The following is an 18149-nucleotide window of genomic DNA, read 5'->3' on the forward strand; positions in this document are numbered from 1 at the left end:
CCTGCCTCGCCGCGGCGGGAGGCGCGGGGAGGGAGGCGGAGGTCTCCGAGGGACTACATCTCCCAGAGGCCTTTGCGGCAGCGCCGCCTCGTCCCGCCCGCCCCGCCCGCCGCGGGGCATTGTGGGACGGGAGCTCCAAAATGGACAACCCCAGGGATGCGCCAGGTACAGCCGGTCCCGCCGCTCCCCCGGCTCCCTCCCGCCGCGCCCCCCGGCCCCGCCGCCCCCTCCCCGGCCCGCCCCGGGTCCTGCGGCCCGGCGGCCGGCTGCCGTACGGGGGTGGCGGCGGCGCAGCGGGCCCGGCGGCCTCCCCGGCGCTGCGTGGGCAGCGACCCGCCGGTGGGAGCCGGGGCCGGGGCTGCGTGTGCACCGGGCAGGGCCGTGGCGCCGTCCCCCGGTGGTTCGGGGAGCCCCCAGCGTTGATTTTCATCCCCCGTTTCCCCCGCTCAGGGAAGGCGAGCCGGTGGTTCGGGGTCGCGCAGTCGAAATCGGCCAAGACGAACGTGAATATTCTGCACCAAGAGGAGCTGATAGCGCAGAAAAAAAGAGAAATCGAGGCCCGGCTGGAGCAGCAAGCGAGGCAGAATTACCTGAGCATACAGCAGCTACCTCTGTTCGGAGAGTACGTGCGAATTATGGTGCTTTTAGGTGGGAGCTTCACTGACAGAAGGCAGGAATGTTTGTTGAATAAAGCTGATGGGTTTTACAAGGCTCTTCTGCTTGGAGGCAAACACTGAGAAAGTTCAAATTGATAATTGAGTAAGGTTAGAATAGGATATTTGCACTTTAATTGATCTAGGCAGCTTTTTCGGATGCTAGCGAGAACAGATGTGTGCTAGCAGTAATCATTTTTTTAACAGGGTATTGTTACACTTTCTGATTCCTGTTTGGTTTTTTTTTTAATAATTGTGGCTCCTAAGAGTTAACAGAATTCTCCAGTTAAATGCTTGCCTGGGGTTCTTGGAAGCAGGGAGTAGAGGAGCGAGGTGCAGAATGTGGGTAAATGCTGTTAGCAAACTGTAGCAAACTGAATGGTTCTTGTGCTTTGGAAAAGGTGTGTTCTCAACACGAGCTGAGCGAAATTAATAGTCGTTAGCGTTTGTCTGGTTTTCTGTTCAAAATAAAAGTACGTGAGGGGCGCTGGGGGGGGATGAGGAGTGCCATCACCTGCTTTTCTTTTTCTGTTCAGAGATGACGGTACTGATGGCGAAGCCTGTGTTTCCAACAAGTTTGTTAACGATGGCAGTTTCCTCCAGCAGTTTCTCAAGCTGCAGAAGGAAAAGTCAAGTACTGGTAGGTCAACTTCTGAGCAGCAGGAGGCCCTTCCTTCTCCTGGGGTTACCAGCTTTGTGTGAGCTGCCCCCGCGTGTGTTCACTATAGAAACCGTACTATGAGCTGTGACCAGTACCAGTAAGTTCTAAAGCAGCAATGACCCATTTAAATTTGGTTTAAAGTCTTTCCTCGAGGTGCAATAGGGACGTTTGCCCTCTTTCCCTCTATAGGTGCTGTAAAGACAAGCATCTCTCTTCTAGCTTGAATCTTGCATTGTAGAAAAACCATCACAACTTTCATTTCATTATGTAGCTTTTACCAGTCAGCGTCTTTAACTTGCGCTGAAAATAACGACCTTTTGCAGCTGCGTTTCTGCCTGAGTTGCTCTTAACCTGCTGAGATTGAAACAGTACAAATGCACAGGAATTATTTTCCCCTCGTTCTTTCCTAAGAAACTCCCCCAAGTTCTACTAATAACTCGGCAAACGCTTCTGCACCGCACGTTGGGAAGAAACCGCTGCTGTTTGGGAAGCGGCCCGGGCAGGTCCTGAGCAGCATGTTGCACCAAGCGAAGAACTACTCCCATTCCAAACAGAGCCCGGTCGTTAACCGCCTCAGCGTGTTTCAGTCGCCAGATGAAGATGAGGAGGAAGATTATGAGCAGTGGTTGGAAATTAAAGGTAAATGATGCCTTGTGCTACGTTGTTTGGTTTGGGACGCAGGTTCACCCGCCCTACTTATAGGAGATGAGTGTGGGATCAGGATTCTTTCAATACTTTTCCCTGTTGGAGGGTTGGGTTTTTTTATTCTTATGTTGTGAATTGCTATTCTGAGCACAGCTCCTGTGTGCAAACTTCTGCGTTATGAAATATAAATGACACCAGTCGATGCTGGTGAATCCAACTCCGGCTTCAGCAGAAAAGCCGAGATCTGAATCCTGTTCGATATGGGATGAGTCGCTCGCCATAGTTAGACCAGGTCTGGTTTGTGCCTGGGGCGATTTGTTTTTTTGAGTTATCAAGGCGAGTGCTTGATAAGTCTCTGTGGAAAATAATCTGTAGAGAAGTATGTTCTGCTCTTAATGGAGCTTGACTGTTCGTCAATCATAAGAATTCTGCTTTTGTACAATTGAAATGTGTTATGCCCAGTGCTGGGTTCTCTAGAAAACAGATATAATGCTTGTATTTAAAATGCAATTTTAAGTTTTTAAATGATAGAAAATGAAAACCCCTCAGTTTGGGAGTGGCTGTGTAGGGGGAAAAATTGTATGTGTTAATAAGTAAGACGACATGTCAGACATGGAACTATGACTAGGTAAAAATCAAAGTTTCATTAGAGAGTCTCATCTCTAGGTCCTGACTGCTTTAAGTGGGGTAGAAAACCAACAACGAATATTGCAGCACTTAGAGAACCAAGTTTCTGGGGGTAACCTGGGCGAGGAAGCCAGAAGGCAGATATGCCTCATAATCTGAATTTCATGCGTGCATTTTAATCAAGTATAAAATTAGATTTGAGTTGCTAAATAAGTCACACTAAGCTTTGTGTCGTAATCTATTTCATTATATGTTTATTAAACCATGTCTAGCTATTTCTGGTGGGATTTAGAAAAGCATAATCTTAGCCCGTCTGAACTTAAGGGTGAAATTTGCTGCAGGAACGTGAGAAATAGCTGCAGAGAGCAAAGATCTTTAGTTTAAATAAAATATGGATCCTCAGTTTACAGATGGTGGGTTCGAATCTAGTCTGGATCAGTATGGGCAACTGTGCTTCTGGGTGCAGACCCAAAATATTCTTGTCTAGACAAATGCCTATGTTTATTGACAGTTAAACGTGTCCTGCCTTTGCTGTCAGGGTTAGTGGGTTCCTTTCTCGGCACAGAAGCCAAAATGTAGTTTATCAGAGATGGAGCTCTTGTCTCTGGCGGGATTCCCTGTAAGCGAGAGCTGGGACACGGGCACGTGCTGGTGGGGAGAACGAAATGCTCCAGCTCCACAATCTGGGTGCTGGAATCTGTAACGTTTAGTGAGCGACGTGGTTGTGAAAACCAAATTGCTGTTTTTCCCCATCGTGGGTTTTGTATGGAGTAGAATTCTCAGAAGCAAATTGAAGTTGCACCCTAAACTGTAGTGATCCAAACCTTCGGCTTGTCCTTGGGGGGAAAAATCGAGACAAAACATTAATTTCCTGCTAGGGGAGTGCAGGGGCTGAGCTAGGGATTGTAATTTGTACAGCTGTGTCCAACCGGATCCCCCATTTCATCCTTTTTCTTCCCATTCCCCTTCTACTTTTGTCTGCCACCGTGGTTCTTAGAAGTAATGTGCCTGTTGCCTGTTTGGTGTGTGAGTTGAACCCCAGTACTGACAGCCTGCTTAAAGTTTTACCCCCAGAGGATGCGGAGACCCGGCAGGTGGTGGAAAAGCTGGCTAGGTTCGTGGCGGAAGGGGGACCCGAGTTAGAGAAGGTCGCTATGGAAGACTACAAGGATAACCCTGCTTTTTCGTAAGTGCGGCAATAATTCTTGTCCTCCAAAGCTGAACGGTGTCTCTTTGTAGGAGAAAAACGTCAAATTTGTGTGTATCGTTTTTGGTTTCGTTATTGTTTGAGCTTTGTTACGAGTCATTGGTTTATAGTTGGGGAAACTGAGGGGGAAAGTGGTTCTGTGGTGGTGCTGAGGTGGGAAATGCAGCCTGGGGGGGTCTGGCTGCCTGGCCAACATCTGGCAATACTGGTCTGGATCTCGGGACTGGTTCCATCTCCTCTCTCATGGACAGAGGGTTCCCTCCCACATCACAAGAGACTCATTTATTTCCCTTCAACTGATGCAAAAAACCTGCATGCAAGTCCTTAGATTAAAGCTCCGTGTGTTTATACACGCTGAAGACTTTGTAATCCACTTTTTAAGTGCATTCTGAGTAATCTGTCTATTTTGGGTTTTTTTGTTTTGAGCTGTTTCTATCCCAAAGTATCAATGTTTGTGTATAGTTGTTGCTTATGCATATTTTTTGCCCCTTTTCCCTCCATCTCCACCCTAGGTTTTTGCATGATAAGAACAGCAGAGAATTCCTTTACTACAGAAAGAAAGTGGCAGAGATAAGAAAAGAGAATCAGAGTTCTCAGGCATCCTCTTCTCAGAAAGGTAATTAAGACTGAGATCTGGAGAATATGAATTGCCCAAATTAAATTTGATTTCTTCACTCTCTGTAACAGCTTGTTAGGTCTGTTCTGGATGCAGCTGGAGTGGATATTTGGCTGTTAATCTGGTGGCTCTAAATAAAATTTCAAACTGGAAGGAGATGGTGATCGAACGTCACCGTGATGGCATCAAACTCTTGTGCCAAAATGGTTGTTTCCCAAGCCCACAGCGGGTTGTACCGTAAAGGGCTCTTGAAAGAGATTTTTCTTGTGTTTCTCCAAAATCCTTAAAGTGAACTAGAGTGATTTTCCATTGTGTATGTTCTGCAAAGTGTTTCAGCCCTGAAAATGCATTTAGGAAAAGTGCTTTTTCTGAGATACTCTTATTTGGTTTGTTATCAATGAAAATGGTTGGGTTTTTTTGTTGAACACAATGCTCATTTCTGCTGCCGTTTCCCTACCTGAAGCTTTTATTTTTCGCTTGGGACGTAAATCCTCGCAAATAAGGGACTCTGTTTTCAGGTGGGAAAACAGCAGAAGTGGGTCATCTGCCACCAGATGGGTGATGTGGGCCGTGGAATCTCGGTAACTGTGTTAAGAGACAGAAATTATCATGTGGGTGAAGCGCGGTGTGTGGGCCAGGCTCCATTTCAGAGCCCTGTGGCCCTGGCGCATCCCTCAGCCTCTCCGTGTCACCTTCCTTTGCTGTGGAAAGGAGTCTTAATGCAATTTAGCCATCATGCTGATGGAGTTAACAGCTCAAACAAATCGTGGTTTAATAGATTGTAGGCTGAAAGAGCTCGTTACCAATATCAACTGACTGATACAGCAGTTTGGAAGCTAAGCAGCATTATCCATACTTTACAGGTGTGGAATACTGAAGCAAGGAAAGGTTATGACTTGTCCGTGGCTTAAAAAAATCATGTCTTCTGCCTCCTGGTCCTGTGCCAGCATGCTGGAGTACTGGCACTGGTACTGTGCAGGTAGCAAATGGCATATAAGGCTGTCGTGGCTAAATAATGTATTTGCCTGGCTCCTTATAAACATCAAATGTTGAAATATTAATGATCAGAGCCTTGTCTGTGCCTTTGATCTAAAGCCACCTCTTCCAGGTGAGGATTGGGACTGTTCCCCAGAGAATTTCCCCTGTACAACCCTCCCCCAAAACGGCCGGGAGGTGTGTAGTGACAGTAGGTACAAATGGGATTTTGGTGTGTTATGAATTTGCCACTTTTTCTGAGGCCTTCCCGTCCCTCCCGAGGGCTTCAGTGGCAAAGTCTTTAACCACAGATAATTGAGAGTGCTGAGAAATAACCCTATGAAAAAGCACCTGACATGGGGAAGAAACAGTAGAGAGAAACAAGCGTCTCTCTTTGCATACAAAAGCTGGTTTGTCTGTTAATCTGCTCTCATCTCGCTCCTGGCCCAGAGGAAGCTGATGTGCGAACGGCCGCTCCTCTGCTTACAAAGCTGTTGTACAACCTTACGTGATATAGTGGGGGGTTTTTTTTGTGATATAAACTCTTATGACTGTTCCTGTGTGATATTTCTAAAAATTAAACTCGACCTTTTGCCCTTATTCTGCTCTTGGGGTTCTTAGAACAGATAGGCTTTGACTGTTGCTTGGGTGAGTTGGGCCCAGTACTGACAGCCTGCTTAAAGTTTCACCCCCAGACGACGAAGAGACAAAGAGCTCGGCTGAGGCGCTGGCCCGGTTCATAGCGGACGGGGGTCCCGAGGTGGAAGCAATTGCCATGCACAACAACCGAGAGAACCCTGCTTTCAGGTAAGGCACAAACCTGCTGCTGGGTGGGATGTGGGGGCACTCGGATGGGTCTTTTGGGGTTTTTTTTTTTAAGGGGAAATAATAGCCAAGCTTCTGCCAAGTCTGAAGTTACAAGGACGGTGCATTTATATAGCACCGAGACTTTTATATTCTTGAGCTTCATGGCTTAAAGAAAGGCACAGAGAGAGAGAGAGAGAGAGGGATTGATTTCCTTCCCCCAAAATCAATTTGTGATTTCCAGCCCTCCTCACCTGCTGTTGCGAGGTACTGGTAGAATTCCAACGTTTAGACTTCTCCCTGTAGCTGTGTTCTGGTGTGGGCCCCCATCCACCGCTCACACCACTGCCGTCCAATTAATTTTCCAGGTTGCTCTTTACACAGCATCCTCAGTAACATGCAGGTAGCCCTCCTGCACCATTAGGTCTCCCTTTCAAATATCTTTTTCAGCCTTTTAGATGTGAATTGTTCTTTCTGGTGCTCACTGACAGCTGTTTAATGCTTCCCTTTGGTCTCATCTCTGTTACATTTTTCTGCTCTTACAAACAATTTGGTGCGTTCTCTGGAAGTGAAGTGGTGGCTCCACAAGCCTTATTTTGCTGCTGGTATTTTGGTATTTTATTTGCTGTCTTTGGCCCTCTGGGGTGCTCCCCTTGTGTTTTGAAGTACATTGGACACGTGCTAATACCTGAGCTGCTTCGTTATTTACTTTAAAACCCCGCTGTGCTCCCACTGGGGCACGGTCGAGTTAAACACTGTCTCCTCTGTTAGGATTTCTTCGGGTTTGCCATAGAGACTAAGGAGTTTTGTTTTATTTAGAGATGCCTTTTTTCTGGCAGTGGTAGCAAATACAGTGATGGTTTTTTGTGTATGAGGGAACAGAAGGAGGAGTCATGGTGTAATTAAGCAAACTAGTGATGTCAATGCTTCTGGTTTGAATAGAGAGCTTGGGAGCAGTTTCTTTAGGCAGCGGTTTGGCGTTCCCGGTGGTAAGACCTGAACGTTTGTTTTCTTCTGCGAACTGAACCCCGACATGTTGTGCAGCCCTTGTGGTTTTTCCAAACGTGTTTTGGAAGGCAGGCGAATTCTGGGGGAGGACCTCGCGTTTCTACAAAAGTAACATGATCCTTCTTGGTACCATGTGTTTATTTGGCACCAAAAATAGCTGTGGTTTGCTCATGAATGGGCAAAACACGCTTCCTGATGCCAAACTCCCTTGCAGGAGCACGCGGAGCCCTGCGTTGTGCGCTTGTACACACGGGATGGTGCTGGAGAGCAGGGAAGCGTGTGGGAAGGGGTTTTGTTCAAGAGCATCGTGGGACAGAACAGCCCTGACCAACCTATGCTGTATCCAACCCCTGTATGTCACCAGTACTGCTAAACTTTTTCCTTTTTTTTTTTTCTTCTTATAGGTTTTTATATGAGCCAAGCAGCAAAGGCTACAAGTATTACCGGCACAAACTGGAGGAGTTCCGCAAGGCCAAAAGCAGCACCGTGTGTGCCCCCGTGCCTGTAGAGCCCAGTCTGAAGAGGAAGACCAGTCCCGAGGCGTCACCGTCACCTCTGTGTTTACCACCTTTGCCTCTGCCCCTGCCCTCACCTTTGCCTCTGCCCCTGCCCTTGCCCATTCCCTCCCCTCTGCCCCTGCCCGTCCCCTCGCCCCTGCCCTTGCCCATTCCCTCGCCCTTGCCCCTGCCCGTCCCCTTGCCTGTCCCCTCGCCCCTGCCCTCACCTTCCCCGTCGTCCTCTACGACTCCACCCAACCAGGCAGCTACAACTACGGCTGCCGCAACTACCACGGCGGCTGCTCCGGGCACTACTAAAAAGAAGCGGAAGAGCAGGTGGGGGCCGGAGGAGGACAAGGTTGAATTACCCCTCCCACAGCTCATCCAACAGCTGGATTCTCCCACCCCTCTTTCAGGTTAGTGGGTCTGTATATTATGTTGAGTAACTGTTGGGTTTTTTTTCCTGGGGGTTGCATTCTGCCTTTGCACAGCCAGCCTTGTAAACGGAAAACCCAGCGAGTCTTATCTCTGGTTGTAATCGCCTTGGTTGCCAGCCCCCATCTGCCAGCTGCATCCAGCAGTGAACTCTCCCCTGTGTGGAAACCCAGATAAACCACTTTATCTCCCTGACACCAGGGATTGGATCTTATCGTTCTCCAGCTCTCTGTAAAACCCTGCTGTGCTATAGCTCATTACAGCCTCAGCCTCTACACTCTTTAGGGCTATTTCACTTCAGGAAGAGAGTCTGTCAGAAAACAAATATCAAAGGCTGAACTGTGCTTATTCCTCATGGTGGGATAAGTCCCTGGGCAGCACTTCCATCTCACTAACCGATCAGAAGGCTAAATGGGAATAGCTGTTCCCCAAGCACTGGAATTATAACTTCCAGTTCCAATTTATACCCATTTCGGTTCATTTGATTGCAGTCGGGGTTCACAGTCCTTGTGCTTGTGCTCCTGTTACTTCACCTGCCATGTTCACCCCGGGGTGCAGTTCTCTTCGAGTGGTGGAAGATAATTCTTCCAGTCGAGGCACTTCTGGTGAGCTCTCGGAGGCTGAGCTTTTGGAGGCTGAGCTCTGTGCACGTGCAGATCAGTAATTAGGCGAGGCAGTTAGAGATGCAGAGAAAAATGAAGTCACTCGAGGACAACAGATGAATGCAGATGTTTCAGGTGGCATCTTGGAATCCTTTGCCCGGTTAGTGTGGTTTGGGGAAAGAATGCGGAAAGGATGAAGAGAAGACACAAGATAAGGCAGTTGGTGTTGGCAAACTGAGAGGATTAATAGTATGAGGCTGGAGTCACAGGAAAAGTGATAAATACCTGTCTCAATAAGGACGTTTTTCAAAAACCAGTGGCAGAACAGATGAAGTGGCACAAGTCACAGAAAACAAGCGACCGTTTTCTGAGTTGCGGGGTGAGACCACAGCTAATTCTCAACACATGGTCAGCCCGTACAATTCATGGCTCCAGCAAATCCGTGAGTCTTCTGCTTTGGCTGGGTTTTAGAGGAGATAATTGCTCAGCCATTAATTAATAGCTTTGATTGTTAGGCTTGGCTAAGATGTAGGTTGGCTGTATGTGTCTGTTGGTTCTGCAGAGGTCAGGAAGGAAGGAAGGAAAGACTCTTGTCTCCTAATCCAGCACTTCAAATGTAGATGAAGAGAAGTTCCTGTGTAATTCTGTCTTCTGATCACAGAAGTCTTGGCTATCCAGGACAAGATACCAACCCGGATGGCTTATTCCTTTGACCTTGAATTGCTGCTCGGAGTAAGGCAGAAATCAGATGCAAAAGTCCAGATTTGGTACCTCTAGAGTAATATTTTTTTTTCTTGCAGCCACTAATGAAGCTTCAATGATGAAGCTGGGCAGGCGCCATCAAAACGAGCGTCAGATTCCGTCTGAGTGCCTCCCGCTGCAGTGGGGTGGCTGCGAGGGGCTCCGCGTGCTCATTCCAGCATGTTTCCTGCTGAAACCTCCCCTGGCTCGTTTAGCCTCCCCTTAATGAGACGGGGATGTGCTCCCTGCGTTCACACTCACTTTCTGCAGGGCTGTGTGTCGAGTAGAAGAAAGGACAGCAAATAATTTGCCAGGCATAACAAATCAACCGTTAATACGCTGTTAATGCTCTGCAGGGGGAAGGATTTATTTTTTCTTTTTTTTCAGATGGACTTATCCCTTTGTAGAATTAACATCTTCAGCCTGACAGGTGAAGGGCTTTCTGAATTATAGCCCTGGTCCTGGGGAATGTTAGAGTTGCACAGTATGATTTGGTACCTAAATATCAACGTCTTAGTCCTTTATCCTTAGCAATTGGTTTGGAATTAGTGGAGGAGTGTTCTGGTTTTTTTCCTGTCTACTCTTAGAAATAAATCAGTATTGTGGAGAGGAGAAAGTGTTGCCCTTTTGGGCAGAAACAAGATTCCTCTTAAACGTATTGATATTGAAGCATTTAACTGCATATGTACTGCAGGGACTCACACATCTGAAAAGCTGAACAGAACAGAGATATTGTGATTAGTGAACTCTGTGGACTAATGGGAAATTACAGGCTGTCATTAGAATTTTCTGAAACCTCATATTGGATTGGTTTGGAGCTAATTAGTTTTAACTGAGTGAGATCTTCAGACTATGAACCAAAAGAACCTAAGCAGTTCTGTATCAGGATTTCTTCCGCTGTCCTTAAAGGACATTCACTTCTCTTGTAATGAGCTCCTCTTCGGGATGTGGGAAAGGGCTGAACCGTCAGGTATTCCTCTGCCAATGCTGCAGACAGACTGCACCATTCACCCTGTAGGCAAAGCTGATGTCATTCAAGGGAAAAAAAAAAATATTTTTCCCAGGTTTCCTGAACGTGAGACTGAGAAGCAACTCCTTGTCTTTTGCACAGCGTTTGCCTCGTACTAGACTGGTGCAAGGAACTTAAAAATCTTATCTATTTTTATGCAAATTTGTTGACTGATCTTATTTACAAATAGAATCTTCTATCTTCTGAAGTGGACTTGGGGTGGAGCTTTGCTTTTTCTGTCAACTTCACCTGTATTGTGACACTTTGGGCCAAGCCCACAGAAATATCTCCCAGAGCTGAATTTCCGCAGCGATTTTCAGCATCTCTCAGCATAAAGCCTGCAAGGGACCGGCGCGGTCCGACAAAAACCAGATGCAGTTTTAGCACAAGGAGGAGCGGCGGCAGATGCTTTCTGGGGAGTAAAAGAAGATGCTGCGGTCTCACCTTTCTCCTTTATGGTGGTTATATATGCTGGCAAGTCACCAGCTCGCGGGGCCTCTGGAGCCGCGCCTGGCTCTTAGCCTGAGCGTTTATGCAATTCCCAACTAAGCCAGAGAGCTGCCGACCTCCGTGAAGGGCAGAGTCTTCCTCGGTGCTATCAGAGGAAGGTTTCACATGCCCCGAGACAGGAGGTGAATCCCCGACAGGGGCTGATGCTGAAGTGCCCCTGTCTCACGTCACATTTGGGGCCAGATTCTTCTTTACATGAACTAGGTGTAGTATGTTTGTTAAAACTGTTTCCAAATCTCGGTGCTCTCTTGAGACAGAAATTAGGCTGTTTATCAACAATAAATAGCTTTGTTTTTCTATTTGCTCTTATTTTTTGCATATCCCAGCACCAGGCTTAGCTTCTCGCCTCCCTCCTCGTGGCAAACCCCTTGCAGTGTTTTACATAATTCCTGCAGAGCTGACTCCTGGAGCTGCGCGAGGAGGGGTGGATGTGCTGGTTTCTCCTCTCCTCGGGAGGCTGGAGCTGTGGAAACTGCTTCCCAATCCTGCCAGCTTGGCCAGAACACGTGGAAAGGAGGGGAGAGAAGAGCGCGCAGATCAATTGCCCCAAGTGCAGATCAGGGAAAGGGAGACGACAACCCCTGGGGCCTAATTAGCATCCTGTGTAGACATTTGGTGTCATGAACAATGATCCCATTATTATCGGGCTTCATAATTAATAGATAATGAATAATTAATGAAGCATCATTTAACTGTACTCCGGGCTTACATTCCAATGGAGGTTTTTGCAGTCATTAGGAAGAAATCCTTTTCCTCGTATTGAAAAATGCAACGCGCTTTCAAATGTGGTTGTGTGTCTTCTTTTAATCCCTTAAATATTTAACTCTTGGGCGCTTGGCTCTGAGGTGCTTTAGAGGGGAGCTGCCAGCCCTCTTAGATATATAAGAACCAAGTTTGCAAGGCAATCTCCATTATAAATCTGTTTTTTGCAGCCCCAGCAGTGTTTCTATTACTCTTCCATGGTGCAGCAATTACAAATAGGCTTCCTTTTGGTTTTTTCCTCCCTTCTCTCTTTCCTTTCAGTTGCCCTTTGAACTCAGAGTGCTGTATGGTCGTTTTACATCAGTAGGTACCCTGCCCAGATAATGTTAATATCTAATTTTAGGGCTTATCTGATACAACAGCCAAAATCATTCCAAAGGAGGAGCTTCCAAAAGGGGATGCTGCAGGAACAGGAGGATTCATCAATGGGACCGTCAAGCAGAGACTTAAAATGCCCCCTCTTTGAAAGCAGGGGCAATATCGCTGGCAACGCTCTTCTTGAGCCTGTAGATTAGAAACTAAAATCTCCTTGGGGAGCAGCGACTTCCAAAAGCAGCATAATGCTCGTGTCTTTATTCTAATGTGGTCATTTGCTTTTCATTTTGAATGAAGTTGCTGTTTACATAGTCATCAGCAGCCACTTACGTGCGCAGATTGGACAATATGCTGACAGGCTCCGATCTGCCTGTGACTCAACTCTGAATAATTAAGCGTCACTCTTTGCAATGGCTGGGCTACACGAGGAGAATTAATCTTAAGGAGGAATGATTTTTAAAGCATTGCTGCGTGTTGTGACCTCCGAGGATGGGAAATATCTGCAAACGTGGGCAGAGCCTTGGAGCGAGGTGAGGGAATACTCAGAGCTGGTGAGGGATGTGCGACCCGCTGCCTTCCCCGCCCCTCCGTCCTAAATCCAACCGGGTGGTTGTTCTTCAGTGAAGTGTCTCAATGCTGGAACCGTGAAATGAGTGTAAAACTTCACGTGGGGATCTTGAGTGATGGTTTCACTGGTTTCAACAGCCGCCTCAGATTGTTGAGTGTCTTTTAACGTGTGCTTGTTACAGTTCAGGACCTCAAGGGTCTTGGTTATGACAAAGGGAAACCGGTTGGTTTGGTGGGTGTGACGGAGCTCTCCGAAGCCCAGAAGAAACAGCTGAAGGAGCAGCAGGAGGTAATTCCCTGAAATTATTTCCAAATTCATTTGTTTACCAGTGTATTGCGTTGCAGTGTGGCTGGGTGAGGTGGGAAAATGGAGCTGGGGGTAGCAAAGAAGCTTCCCCAGCGACCCACAAATAAATCTGTAAGATTTGTGCTGAATGCCTAAAGAACCGTGTGATGCTGCAGTCAGCAGAAATAGCAGAGGACTTTGGGGAATACGAATTCAACCAGCCAGTTGTCCTACCAAACTAAAAACCCAAATCTAAAAGGTCTGTTGTGTCACATCTGCAGCTGCTTGTGTTTTGCTTCAGCAGTCAGGGAGAAGGCGAGTGGCTCCTCGCAAGCTTTGGGGGAATAAGAGCAGAATTGGCTTTTGCTGGAATGCAAGGGCGATGTTTGAACTTTGTGGGGACGATCAGATGGCAGCAGCCCTCAGCGCTAATATCCAGGTGCCTCTGTCAGAGGAACCAGCACATAATGCTCCTATTTCATCTGAAGAGCGAGCGGATCAGATCAAGCCGCAGCCTTTTGGGATTTGTTGTCAGAACCCGTGTTCTGTGCGGGTGCGGGCTCTGCTGCAGAATTCTGTGTCTGTGTCACGCTGCTGCCCGTGAACGCGTTGTCTTATTGACCGTGCTGTCGCATCTCTTCTCTTAGATGCAGCAGATGTACGACATGATCATGAAGCACAAGCAAGCCATGCAGGAGATGCAGATGATGTGGGAAAAGGCGATCCAGCAGCACCAACACGGCTACGACAGCGACGAGGAGGTGGACAGCGAGCTGGGAACATGGGAGCACCAGCTTCGCCGCATGGAGATGGACAAGACGCGAGGTGCGTGGGGAGCTGCTGCGCAAACGTTTCGTTCTGCAGTTGCACAAAGGTCTCCGGAGGGAGATGTCAAGATCACGGTGTTGGTTTGGGTCACTTGTCACTGGGCTGTGCTGTGGCTTCCCTGCCTGTTGGGCAGAGATAATAACGCTCTGTTGCTGTGAGCTTTATGCTTCACAAACCCGCTAAAATTCGAAGTCAAAGAACGCCGCGTTATTGCCGTTTTCTCTCCTCTGTGTCTTGGGCAGAGTGGGCTGAGCAGCTGACCCAGATGGGCAGGGGGAAACATTTCATCGGAGACTTTCTTCCACCTGACGAGCTGGAGAAATTCATGGAGACGTTCAAGGCATTGAAGGTGAAAATAGCAGAGACTTCGTGGGGTGGTGGCGATGCCTCCATCTGCTCCTGTAGCAGCGAGGGAGAGATCTCGGGCATGCTCAGCCCTTTGTCACAGCATTTGGCTGCCTTGCAGCTTGGGGTGCTCTGTGACTTCTGGAGGAAACAAGGGGTTCGGTTTTTTGCTTTTTGCAGAAAAGCAACTGTAGCAAATTAGAGAAGAGACTATTGGGGCTGTATTTGGGGGTTAGCTGGAATTATAGGCAGGCCTCAGACAACCCACTGGTTGTTCCGGTTTAATGGAAGTGGTTGCTGATGCCAAGCAAGGAAAATTTGAATATTTATCCAGACGATTGCAGTAAAGTGAAAATATAAAGCCTACAAAAAGCTTATGCAAAGCACTTCAGTACCTGCCAATTCTTCCCAAACTGTAGAACTTCTTGGTGCTGGCACATCCCTCATAATGTTTTCATGGAACCAGACTGGGGTCTGATGTTCCCTGGAGTTCCTGGCTTAAAGCTGTATCTGAAGCTTGATCCAGTGAGCAACCTTAAATTCATGAGCTGAATATTTCTCAACTAATCTCGCAGTAGCATTCCCTGCTTCTTGCAGATTATGTTATAGGCCAGTGCGACGCTTTATCATTTACCCATTCGCTTCTCAGTGGTGTTGCTGAAATGGAATCGCAAGAAATTGTGCTAGTTATTAATTGTTTGCCAGAACCACCCGAACTTGGAGTAGCTGGAGCTGTTTTTTCACTCATTTGACCCACAAAGATAGGTGCGTATGAAAAATAACCAACGCTGCCTTTTGTGTCTCTGCAGGAAGGACGTGAGCCAGATTATTCCGAATACAAAGAGTTCAAACTGACTGTGGAAAACATCGGTTACCAAATGCTAATGAAGATGGGCTGGAAGGAAGGCGAGGGACTTGGCTCAGATGGACAGGGGATTAAAAACCCAGTGAGCAAGTAAGCAGAGTTCTCCTACTATTGATTTACTCCTTTCCTCTTGGGCTGGTAATTGATGCTCCTGCCCTGGCCGACTGGAAGCAGCTGCAGTGAATGTGGCAGTAATTCATCACTTGAACAGAATATGAAATTCTCGCAGCAAAGGAGAAAAATTCTTTCTGATTTCTTTGGGGTTCCCTCCCCCCAAGGCCTGGGCTTGTTGCTTTATCTCACACAGGAGGTCTGATCTCAGCCAAGAGTATTTTTTGAATCGCAGTTTCCTCGCTGCCTTCTTCTGGGAGGTGCCTTCTCCACGGTTTCCCCTTCTATAAAATAAAGATAACACTTGTCTGCACCTCACCTCTCCCAGGGCATGTGAGGATTAAGTCGTGTCTTTAAAGCCATAAATTTATTTAAGTATTAAAGGACATGCCTTTTGCCGTGGAAGCGGTTGGTGCCTGCTAGCGAGTCCCTGGTGCTCTGGGGATGAAAGGCAATTACCAATATTTGCTGCTGCCAGACCCGCGTTTGAAAAGTGTCGCAGTCCCGATCAGAGCACGTTGTGTGTGATCGTGCAACTGCCTTGACGTCACTCATTTGTACAGAAATTTTCTGATTTGATCACGCTTTGTATATAACAACGCTTGGTGAGTGACCGGTGACATCTGCTGACTTCAGAGACTTTGTTCCCTCTTTCCAAATAGGGGCACGACCGCAGTGGACGGGGCTGGGTTCGGCATCGACCGTCCCGCCGAGCTCACCAAGGAGGATGACGAGTACGAGGCGTTCCGTAAGCGGATGATGCTCGCCTACCGCTTCCGACCAAATCCCCTGGTAAGGTGGGACCGACACCAGCGCAGACACGCTGACAAATCCGTGGCGGCTTCTGCGCGTATCTCGTCAGGGCAGGAGCATTTCCAGCGCTGAGCCGAGACAGCAAACGCTGTTGGAGTTTCCCTTTGATTCTCTTCTCGTGCCAAATCAAATTATCACTGCCAAAACACCCATGGATGCACAGTTTTCCTTGCTATGATCTTTATTTAATACAAAAGCCCCTGAGTTTCATTTTATCTGGTACATACGAAGTATAAACTCCGCACACAAAGGAAGCGGATGGATTGTCCCTGAGTCCATGGTTTATTTCGAATAATTGCTTTCCTGGTTGCAAAAGGCTTGTAAATTTGCATTCGCCTGTTACATTCAGCATGCCAGCACACCTAGAAAAAGCTACAGTTGTAATTTTTGATGGGAAACCTCAGGTTTCACTGTCAGAAATGTCACGTTTCAGTGGCTTCCTCAGATAATTAACCTCAGATGCTCATTGTTCTGTGAAGACGGCAATTGTGATTAATTTTCTCTTGTTATTCCCCACAGAACAATCCACGGCGACCTTACTACTGAGAATGTTTTCAGGACAACGTATTTTCAAAACAATTGTAATTTTACTGTGAAATGTTATGAAACTGCATTATCATTCTCTTATTTGCCGATGTTGTCGAACTCGCGGAGGTCGCGGTGCCGTCGGTCACCCGGCAGACAGGCCCGCGAGCCCACCCGCCGCTGTCGTGCCACCCGTGTCGTGACACCCGTGTCATACCAAGGTCTGGGTGGCATTCGGGGAGAGCAGAGCAGGTGAGGACGGAGATCTCACACGCTGCCCTGCGGACAGTGGAAGGATAACACCAAAGATACCACTAGGAGTAGTTCAGGGGCTCCGTTTGTGTTTAGCTCAGTGCCATGTCACCAGGAATGCGTGTTTTTTACCCACCGTCAGATCCTCTGGTGTTCAGACCCGCAGCTTGTGCTGTTCTGGGGAGAGTTTTTTGTTCTTTTTTTTTTTTTTAATAATTTCAAACACAACAAAGGACTATCTCTGACCTGGGGCCATTGTTGAGTCAGGCTCTTGTTCCCTGAAGAACTGTGTCCCGATGCCGTCACAAAGCCAGGAGTTTAGTCTGACCTTCAGCTGGCGTTGCAAACCCAGTGCCTGGTGGTTTTGGGAAGCCGGGGCGCAGGTCGGTGCGTGGCTGCGAGGGCTGAGGGGCGCAGGGCGAGTTCACTCCACTTCAGAGGTGACCACCTCGTGGTTTCTTGAACACTAAGTTCCCCCCCCCCACAGCTTCCCAGAAAAAACAGAGACTTGCGGACACTTTCTGTGGAGTTGGGCGATGAAGCACCAAGCCTTCAACCACAGCTGAGCAAAGGCCATTGGGATTTTGTTGTCGTAAGAAACCCCTCTACAAATACAAATTCGTTTAGTCTGTAAATAAAATAAAACTCATTTGTTCCTTAGGTTTAATCACTGATTTTTTTTGAGGGAAGAGTCTTATGTGTGTTTTTGTATTCTGTGAGACTGCTCTAGATCTCTTTCCTTCCAAGCATCTTAACAAAAACAAAGTGAGGTTGGTTGATTTGGTTCCTTTTGCGTTTGTTTCCCCTTGGTCTGAATACTTGACGTGTGATTCTCTTTTGTTAACTTTTCTTAACACGGAGTCAAGCACTTGGCTTTCAATAAAAACATTTAAACCAGTAGAGTCAGTAGGGATTCATTCAGAGGGGAGCGCGTGGTCTTGCCAGACTCGGTGTGCGCTCAACGCAGCTTGTACCTGGGGCTCTTGCACTTGAGGTGGACTAATTGTGGAAAATTGGGAAATAAAGATAAAAAAACCTGGCAGGTCTTCAGCAGGACCAAGTGGTTGAGGTCGCTGTGACAACCGCACGTTGCTGGTGGGTCAGGGCACCTGTCCCTGCGCATTTTCTTTGTGGTGCTGCTCTCTCTTTGTTTGGCACAAACTTTTTCTGGATTTCCAGAGATGGGAGCAGTGCGGGGCTGCCCAGGTTGCTGCTGGGGTTGAGGCTGCTGGGGAGCCTTTTTTCAGAGCCTTTTTATTCCAAACATCCATGGTGTGACATCCTTTTGGCACTGGCAGTGACCTGGTGGCAGCGTGACCCCGAAGGCCGGCGAGCGGGCAGGTTTTTTCTGTTGCCGGTTGGGTTTTTAAAGCTAATCTGACACCGCAGCGATCCCTGTGCGCTTTGTTGTTGTTGTGCTGGCAAAAATTGGTTTATTCCTTTATTTCGACACAGCGGCCTTCCTGAGCCCGTTCTCTTGATAACTGTTC

At 47.7% G+C, this 18149-nt stretch overlaps 1 protein-coding gene across 3 annotated transcripts; it reads left to right on the forward strand.

The window, feature by feature from the left end:
- Positions 1–108: 108 nt before the first annotated feature.
- On the forward strand, positions 109–17551 carry SUGP1 (SURP and G-patch domain containing 1). 3 transcript variants are annotated; one of them, XM_065652735.1, is made up of 14 exons: positions 109–165; positions 451–622; positions 1190–1293; positions 1726–1953; positions 3649–3772; positions 4306–4409; positions 6068–6191; positions 7601–8109; positions 12817–12923; positions 13568–13745; positions 13991–14097; positions 14903–15048; positions 15732–15861; positions 16402–17551. In XM_065652735.1, exons 1-14 carry the CDS (start codon positions 141–143, stop codon positions 16426–16428), a joined length of 2085 nt encoding a protein of 694 aa, XP_065508807.1. In that variant the 5' UTR covers positions 109–140; the 3' UTR covers positions 16429–17551. The 3 variants fall into 3 exon arrangements, with proteins under 3 accessions (XP_065508807.1, XP_065508809.1, XP_065508810.1); XM_065652737.1 differs by having other exon boundaries at positions 3661–3772; XM_065652738.1 differs by lacking the exon at positions 109–165 and having other exon boundaries at positions 532–622; positions 1869–1953.
- The last annotated feature ends 598 nt before the right edge of the window (positions 17552–18149 follow it).

This window comes from Caloenas nicobarica, chromosome 27 (genome assembly GCF_036013445.1).
Source record: "Caloenas nicobarica isolate bCalNic1 chromosome 27, bCalNic1.hap1, whole genome shotgun sequence".
NCBI lineage: Eukaryota > Metazoa > Chordata > Aves > Columbiformes > Columbidae > Caloenas > Caloenas nicobarica.

Coding starts and splice junctions, on each gene's coding strand:
- SUGP1 (XM_065652735.1), top strand. CDS start 141: ATGGACAACCCCAGGGATGCGCCAG. Junction 1,954..3,648: donor GCAGTGGTTGGAAATTAAAG/GTAAATGATGCC, acceptor GCCTGCTTAAAG/TTTTACCCCCAGAGGATGCG. Junction 3,773..4,305: donor AAGGATAACCCTGCTTTTTC/GTAAGTGCGGCA, acceptor TCTCCACCCTAG/GTTTTTGCATGATAAGAACA.